An 8,868-nucleotide genomic window follows, 5' to 3' on the forward strand; every position below is an offset into this window, starting at 1 on the left:
GAAGTAAAAGGTGATGGGAAAAACTGTGGAGAACGTTGAACACTATTATGGGTAGGAATTTGAACATGTCTGCCTCTTTTGTTGAATCAGAGGGTATATTTATTACAAAACCAGATGACATCACAATCTACTTTCATGAATATTTTACAGGCAGAGTGGACAAGTTGAGGAATGCTATGATTCCAACTGATGGCTCCATGTCATATACCCTTATAAAAGATTGTATCTTGAAGGAGAGGCATTGCATGTTTGAATTTCATCAAGTAGAAAGGGAAGGTAGAAAGGATGCGGTTGTCTCTTTCGGATGACAAGTCACCTGGTACAGATAATCTTGACGCCAAATTACTTAGAGTTACAGCTAACCAAATATCTACCCCAATCTCTCGACTCTATGGCTGCATGCCTATAGAAGAGCATCTTCTGAGGCTGAAGGGTGCTTTTCTGAAGGCGCATGATGCTTTGGTTCTGCATGAAGATCACAAGCTCTTCAACTGGGCTGAGATGGAGGAAATAGCCTATATGCAAATTGGAGTGGTTCTAGGGTGGCAGGTAGGGTGGAGGTGATATAGTCCTTGACTAGTCTCTCAAAGCACTTCATGATGACGGAAGTGAGTGCTACAGGGCGGAAGTCATTTAGCTCAGTTACCTTAGCTTTCTTGGGAACAGGAACAATGGTGGCCCTCTTGAAGCATGTGGGAACACAGACTGGGATAAGGATTGATTGAATATGTCCGTAAACACACCAGCCAGCTGGTCTGCGCATGCTCTGAGGACGCGGCCGGGGATGCCGTCTGGGCCTGCAGCCTTGCGAGGGTTAACACGTTTAAATGTTTTACTCACTTTGGCTGCAGTGAAGGAGAGCCCGCAGGTTTTGGTAGCGGCGGTGTCAGTGGCACTGTATTGTCCTCAAAGCTGGTTATGATTGCAGACAGAGCCCAGTGAATGGGATGATGCAATATTGGATTAATCATATTTTAATAAGCTGCATGCATGGGGATGCCCATGCTGTGGAGATAGACCTAGCGGACTGAAACCTCACTGTTGTAGGCACAATACAGCTAGTGCTATCGAGACTCACGCTGGCAAATCAATCCATTACGTTAGCTACCTAAATGTGAAGTAAACTCAACTGAGTAATAGAGAATGGAGACTTTTAACTTGAAAACGTGCAGGATAACTATTTCTGGTTTCCTTGACTTACGTTTTTTTTTTACTGTGTAATGCTTGTTCTCGTAGCACTCCTCACAGGCCGTTTGGTGTACGTTTTTATGTCGCTGAGATGAAACTGCCAAAACTCTGACAGGTATTATTGTACATCAGAATTGCATCACACTATTTGCTCAAGCCTAAAATATTAGTCCGTAATCTTAACATGATGTTTGTATGTTCACAGACATAATTTCACATTTACGTTTAATGTTTCACGCATGGCTTTTCTTACGACCCTACCAATTTACGGATGGATTTTCTTTCCAGCCTAACGATACGTACGTTAAACTTTTTGGGAGGTACCTCGCTCCATACAGATGTTTCACCAGATAAAATGTGAAGCATCCAGTTGGCATTTCCACTTACTACCAAATATGGTGGTGGGAGAAAGCCCAGTGGCCAGCAGGGGGAGAACATGGCCAAGAAGGATTTTTGGCCATTCTGCTAATTTTCTCATCAATGAAACATTTGATCTCCATAACATTTTCTGTTTCCAAAACTAGAATCTGTAACAAACAGAGTGGACTGCGTTTTGTAGACTTTACCCTTTGCAAAAGTAAAACAAAAATGGTGTTGTTAAGGAGTGCAAAGGCGAATTTAGTTATTGCACACTCGCACATCACATTGCTTGCTGTTTGGGGGTTTTAGGCTGGGTTTCTGTATAGCACTTTGTGACATCGGCTGATGTAAAAAGGGCTTTATAAAGACATTTGATTGATTGATCGTAGGCGTTCCATAACAGAAATATACAATTAAATGCTAGAACGCGCCAATAGGCTCTCACTAGCTCGTGCTTGGACCTGCCCACCTCCTTGCTTGTTCTTGTTCTGCCCACTATGATTTAATTGATTTGCTCCCATTGGAAATGACAGGCTCTGGTCTATCTTGGGTTAGTTATAAAACATCTTTGGTATTGCCTCTCCCACGAAGAAGAAGAAGACCCTGCCACTGAAAAGAGAAGCGTATGGTTGCTATGGATTTGTATATATTTATTTCACTACCCGTACAGTAGGTGGCAGCAATACACCGTATCGATTGTAGTCTGCCAATAAAGCTAAAAGAAGAAGAAGATAAAGAAATTGGGGAAAGTAGTGGTAGGTGGTAATTGTAGGGGTTCCCATGGGGCTGGGGATCAGAAATGTCCCGTGCGAGAGAAGCAGGTTGAGGTTTCCAGGGTTAGAGTAGTGCAGAAGTTGTCATATGCTGAGGCAGTGAAGAAAGTAGAGGAAGATGGGTCAAGGGGGAGGGATCCTGAGAGGACGTACGTTAAGGAGTAGTAGATCTGTACCAGTACAGAGGGATAGGACAACAATTGATATATGTTTCAGTAAGATTTGATTTTTAGCATTTATTGAAATGGTTATCAACTGTACTGCAAGGATGGAATGTAAGTCGCAGAAAATTGAGGTTGTGTTGACAGCTGCAGAGAGGTATTTGGGTATACGAGATTTGACATCAGAAGAGTTACAGGGTGTGAGGTAGGACTAAATATATTTAAATAGTGGAGTTTGGTGGTGTTACTTTTTTATTATTTGATTTTTTTTGTGAGTGGTGTAGATAAGGTATTTCTTTTTTTATTTTTTCAAGCTAAGTATTAGGAAGTTGTACTCCAGTCTAGTAGGTGGCGGTAATGCAACATTTATTGGATGCCAGCTGCCATTAAACCTCATCAAAGAAGAAGAAAAGGTGACCGACGCTGGTGGTCCTCTGTTTACTTTTTAGTGAACTACACCAAATTTGATTTCGAGGTGTCTGCATCTATCTGTACTTTTCAACAGCCTTTTGCTTCTACACTACACATCCATTAACAATTACTTATTCGAAGGCCATTTTCGGTCAAATAATGGCAAATGACGTTGCTTTTCACACTCAGCTAGCCTCCATCATGGAGGTTTTAGCTAACGCGGCCGTTGCTGAAATCTGCGAGCTTGTTGACAATGGCTATGCGGTCCTGCATTTAGAGATATCTCAAGGGCAGAAGGAGAATGAAGCGTTGAGGAGAAAACTACGGATGATGGAGCTGAAAGTGTCTCGTGCGAGTACTCCGAGAGCGGGAATGGGAGGCTCAATCCTCGCGCACAGTCGTTCTCGAACTCACTTTGGCATGGAATCGAGAAGGACATCAGTCGGTAAGATTCGGCGGTTCCAATAGAACGCATACTAACTACATTTATAGGTTACATCATTTTAGAAAGCAACTTATCAAGACACCATTGATAAAGTGTGTTGTGTGTGAATGTAAACAATTTCTATTGTCTGCTAATTTTAGGCGAGGTACATTGTCGGAGAGGAGTTGATTCCCAGTTGGTCACCAGCCTGTTTAGGGACGGAAAGTCCTCAGGTGATACTGGACAGGCTACCACACAGAGAAAGGTACAGGGGCGAAAATCTGATATCAACTTTGGAGGGGACAATTACATGACATTCTCTCAATAGCAATTCCTGAGGGGGACACCAAAAGTAGTGCTGTAACACATAGCCTACGTTGTAATATGTTAAATGTATATTGAGGAACCATAATTACTACTACTGGGTAATTGATAGGTACAGTAGTTAAGTGAAGGGTTGTCCCAACTTGTTAAAATGTTTAAATCATTATAATACTACTACTAATAATAGTTATAGCAGTGTTCCTTATCAGTCCAGTATGTATGCAGGTATTTGTATTTACAACTAGCAATACCAAGCAAGGCCAGTAGGTGGTAATGGTACTGTACACTGTATGGGCGCAGGTTTCATAAATACAATGAACATGATGCGATCTCATCTCAAATAATCTCCATTGAGAACCATCACAAAGTTGGTCTCCGCACTGAACTGACCTTTTTATTGAACTTTTTCTGATTCATTTATATAGTCATTAAATATGTGCCACTGGTTTGAGTCTATTACAACATCTTTACAATAACAAAGCACTCAGAATACGTTCAGTTCTAAAAGCAAAAGAACTACTTCAATGAAAAACCCAAACAAATCAACCAAAATATCCTTCAGAAATACTTAGTTATTGTTCAGTCAGTGTCTCAACTCTTCAAACAACAGCTATTGACAAGTATGTCACACAAAGTATACCATTTTAAATAAAATAAATAATTAGTAAGTGTACTGTCATGGACTAAAAACTACTAAACAAAATAACAAATATCATACTATACACCAGGGGTTCTCAAACAGGGTAGGTTTGGTGTTATGGTGTTATGTCAAGTGGTCCATGAAATAAAAAAGTGTAATGAACGTATTCAGCAGCACAAGGATTCCACTAACTTTACATATAATATAGAGGGGGTGGAGGTCCCTGAGGAGGACCACTCAAAACCTTGCCTGCCTTTCCTCAAAATATGCAGGGGTTCCAGTACTCAAAAAAGGTTGAGAACCACTGCCATACACACTACTGAACAAAACAACTGAACATATGTTTGAGGGTTTCAATGGATCCAACAAATTGATGGCAGATATTTTCCCTCAAGACTGTCCAGCCTGTCTTTATGTACATTACAGGCAAAATTCTGATCAGCACCTCAACTTGGTCAACCAACCCCCGCACCTGCACTGGAAGCCTCCTGAGGACCTCTGCTGCCTCTCAACGGCTGCTACAGGGGTATTTGTTGCGAAAGAGAGGCAACTGCACTGAAAGAGAATCAATGTTCAGCTCAGGGTACTGATCTAGAGACTCATCCAACTCCCCTGTGAGAAGCACTCTTTCCAACTTTTGCAGAATGTTTAGACTGTCCTGGTCAAAATGGTGGCCAAACTGAACCTCCACACCATCCAACACTTAAAACAATTCTGCCCTATAGTGATCCACTGCTTTGCCAGCAAATCGTCTTGAGTGTGTCTCAATGGATTTAATCAATGTTGTTGCTTTCTCATACAGTGCAAGGTAGCTTTCGTCATTTCCACGCGCTGGATATCTGGACATTGATTGGATTTAGCTGGTGTGCTGTTACAGTTACAGTGGTGGCGGTGGGTTTGGCAGTTTTGATGGGCTGTGAATTTTACAAAGGCTTTTCTCCAGTTCCTAAATGCTGCACTAATGAAGGCAGCATCCGCTCTTTGACACCTGGTCCTGCCGTGGCTGTGCCACTGTCCCCTATACTGGTGCAGCTGGGAACAAGGTTGACACCTGGTCCTGCCGTGGCTGTGACACTGTCTCCTATACTGGTGCTGCTGGCAACAAGGTTGACATCTGGTCCTGCCGTGGCTGTGACACTGTCTCCTATACTGGTGCAGCTGGCAACAAGGTTGACACCTGGTCCTGCTGTGGCTGTGACACTGTCCTCTGAAGTCTCTATCCTTGGCCCTTTCCCTTTCACCACCCTCACTGCCTCAGTCTGTCTCCTAGAAATGAAATAAGGTGTTTGCCATACTCCTAACTACCGCTACCCAAAACTACCCAAATAATCACAACAGCAATACCATTGCCTTAAACAAATCTTAGTTCAGTCACCAGTTTAAGTTGAGAGTGGGGGTATCCATGGGCATTTTCCAATTATGTCCCTATTTTACAAGTAAAAAAAATAAATAAATTGAGAACCTTTCATAATGTTGCCAAACAGAGACTCAACAAACCTACCTGAGACTCCCTGTCTTTGCCAGTCTGTCCCTGCCCACATGTCCCCAGCTCTGCTGTCTATGTGCCCTCTGTTGCCTGATCTGCCTAATGACATCATGTTTACAGTGATATATTGTGGGGGACAAATCATATTTTTCCCCCCTGGGATTTCCGCCTATGGAAAGGTAAGCATTTGTCCACACTAGTTTCAGAAAGGGCAGCCTAATATTTCAGTGGTTATCAACACAACCTAGGTCTGAATGTAAATATGACATATAGCCCACCCATGCTAGTGGTAATTTTGTAATCAAGTGATCCTGTTTTACCTGTTTACTGTTCTGTTAGTGTTCTTGTGTTATATATTTTTTTCAGCTGTCTTTATGACTGTGACTGTACAGAGCATTATTCACAGTTTTAACTGTGTGGTTCCAGCCCTGAATGCTGATTGGTTGACAGCCATGGTATATCAGACCGTATACCATGGGTATAACAAAACTTTTAGTTTGACTGCGCTAATTATGTTGGTAACCAGTTTATAATAGCAATAAGGCACCTCGGGGGTTTGTGGTATATGGCCAATATACCACGGCTAAGGGCTGTGTCCAGGCACTCCACGATGCGTCGCACATAAGAACAGCCTTTAGCCGTGGTATATTGGTCATATACCACACCCCCTCGTGCCTTATTGCTTAATTATATCTTGCATCCCAATTGATTTTACCCAACCTTGTGTCCAACAGCCTGTAGCGTTGGATATGAGAGACTCCAAATCACCTACCATCAAAGAGGAGAGGCGGGAAGAAGCCTGGGACAGTCACGACCAACGAGAGAGACTGAGTACCGGTAATTAAATGGGAGACGGGCTTAAAAAAGTGTCTTTATTATGCCTTTTGGAAAAAAACATGATACATGAATACTGTCATGTAAAATGATTGCAGTAATGTTAGACTGTACTGCGTACAATTCATAAATTGATTTAATTATAAGTACAATAGATTTCATGGCAATATTTTTGGCTTTCATATAGACTAGACTAGATTTATACTAATACATTTCTCAGAAATTGCTCATATCCTTTGACTGATGTGTAGTATTTGATTACCTTCATGAGCATCCAGTTCAGTGATTCACACACTGTGTTGTTGATGTTGTAGGAGCTTTAAATCCCCGTGTTGGAGGAGAAAGGCATTCCAACATCGACACAGGGGCTGCTCAATCAATCAGCAAACAGGAGAACGCCAGCTCTTGTATATGGGTGAGTGGTGAAACAGACAACAGCCTCTTGCCAGAATCAAATGAAAATATGAGTGTGAACAAAAGATCTCAAACCCCAGCATTGGAAGATGGTGATGGAATACTTGACCATGCAGGCTTTGATTGTATGATGTTTGAGCCCCCCAGACAACTTGGGACCCTTAGCACCCAGGGTCCTGGGGCTGATCTTCCTGAGTGCTCTTACTCTCATGTGGATGTTGTACCTCTTAATTCTGATTCAGAGAATAGTTTTCCCTTTTCGATGAACAAGGTGAGTCGCTCCATAACTGAGCACAAACAACCTGTAGCTTACAGAGACAATAGACAGAGGGTGCCGTTGCCCTCAGATGAGCCTCACATGACTGTGCGAAAAGGCATGGAGACTGGATCCAATGCCTTGGTAATGACGGATGGTTGGGTCTCCCATGACAGTCATAATAACGAAGCTGTGAATTACAACCAAGACGGCACAGCAGGTAACCGGTTCATTTGTAGTTTCTGTGGTAAGACTTTGGCGTGTCTGAAGAACCTCAAGACACACCTTAGGGTTCACACCGGGGAGAAGCCGTTCAGCTGCATGCAGTGCGGGAAGCGCTTCTCCGACTCCAGCAACCTCAAGCGACACCAGAGCGTACACACGGGGGAGAGACGCTACGGCTGCAGCCACTGCGGCAAGCGCTTCGCCCAGTCAGGCTCACTCAAAGTGCACCTTAGCATACATAAAGGATGCAAGCAGTTCCGATGCCCACAGTGTGAAAAGACTTTCATATCGGCCAATCACCTCAAGAGACACATCAGTGTCCACGATGGAGAAGAAAGTATTTTACCAACCACTTTTCAGTGAGTGAAAGCATACCCAAACGTGTGCCAGCCCAGCTTGAACAAAAAAATGAATTGGGGGCTCAACTGAAGGAGTTGATCATCCAAAAAGTATTCCATACACTTTTGAATGAGTGTTTTTGTAACTCTTATCATTGAAGTTGTTTATCACTCATCCTCAGCCCTCAGCCCAGTAATCTCATTCGTCACACCGGATACTACATACAGTGTGGGGAGAGGTTTGCTGCGAAGCACATTCTTAGAATTCACCTAGAGAGAAACTATTCTGGTGCTCTAGTGCTGGAGATTGTATTGTCACTGAGTATACCACGAACACAGTTATTTGTGAATAATTCTACTTTCACATTTTGACTGAACACATTTTGTCTGTATTGGGCTATTTGTTATTTACAGTTTAGGAGTAGTCTTATAACAAAAGGAATGGAATTAAAACAAAATATTTTGTATGTGTATCTAATAATGTGTACCATTATTATTTCAAAAGTGCTGCAAGAAATATATGAACAATACAAACAGTGATTGTTACTACTATTATTATTATTAGTAGTAGTAGTAGTAATATAAAACATACTACCTCTCTTTAGGAAAAACACTCCTCCAAGCCAACCAGTCTAGTAAAATGATATCTCGCAAAGGCCCATGTATGACATTTTGAAATATGAATTATCTTGCACACATTATTTTTGTAAACATTTCCTCTGAAAATGTGTTTTTGTGAAATAAACAATTGTAAGAAAATGGCCAGTATATTGCTGACTTTTTTGACTCATCCAGTAGGATGCAGAACCAGCCTCTCGTCAGCAACACTAAGTAAGCACTTCCGGGTCATGAAATAAAAAGTCCCCCACGTAATAGTAGAAAAATGTAAATAACCTGTATTTAGTCATGGCATATGAAAAATGATTGCTTAAACAATAATAATGATTCATTTTTGTTCAAATTTAAGTGAGATTTGCATTAGTTGGGTTTTAACATGTTCCAAGGTCAAATAAATAACACTTTTCTATATACAA

General features: G+C 41.8%; 1 protein-coding gene across 2 annotated transcripts; it reads left to right on the top strand.

Moving 5' to 3' along the window:
- Positions 1–2,802: 2,802 nt before the first annotated feature.
- LOC110502845 (zinc finger protein 616) lies at positions 2,803–8,593 on the top strand. Of its 2 annotated transcripts, XM_036960561.1 has the most exons (5): positions 2,805–3,338; positions 3,479–3,582; positions 4,708–5,946; positions 6,502–6,604; positions 6,916–8,593. In XM_036960561.1, the coding sequence occupies exons 3-5, from the start codon at positions 5,752–5,754 to the stop codon at positions 7,857–7,859; spliced, it is 1,242 nt and encodes a 413-aa protein (XP_036816456.1). In that variant the 5' UTR covers positions 2,805–3,338; positions 3,479–3,582; positions 4,708–5,751; the 3' UTR covers positions 7,860–8,593. The 2 variants fall into 2 exon arrangements, with proteins under 2 accessions (XP_021436854.1, XP_036816456.1); XM_021581179.2 differs by lacking the exon at positions 4,708–5,946 and having other exon boundaries at positions 2,803–3,338.
- Positions 8,594–8,868: the final 275 nt, after the last annotated feature.

This window comes from Oncorhynchus mykiss, chromosome 23 (genome assembly GCF_013265735.2).
Source record: "Oncorhynchus mykiss isolate Arlee chromosome 23, USDA_OmykA_1.1, whole genome shotgun sequence".
NCBI classification, from domain to species: domain Eukaryota; kingdom Metazoa; phylum Chordata; class Actinopteri; order Salmoniformes; family Salmonidae; genus Oncorhynchus; species Oncorhynchus mykiss.

Excerpts from the sequence above, each read along its gene's own strand:
- LOC110502845 (XM_021581179.2), top strand. The coding sequence starts at position 3,053 with ATGGCAAATGACGTTGCTTTTCACACTCAGCTAGCCTCCATCATGGAG. Across the intron at positions 3,583-6,501 it reads AGGCTACCACACAGAGAAAG|CCTGTAGCGTTGGATATGAG; the intron begins GTACAGGGGCGA and ends TGTGTCCAACAG. Across the intron at positions 6,605-6,915 it reads ACGAGAGAGACTGAGTACCG|GAGCTTTAAATCCCCGTGTT; the intron begins GTAATTAAATGG and ends TTGATGTTGTAG.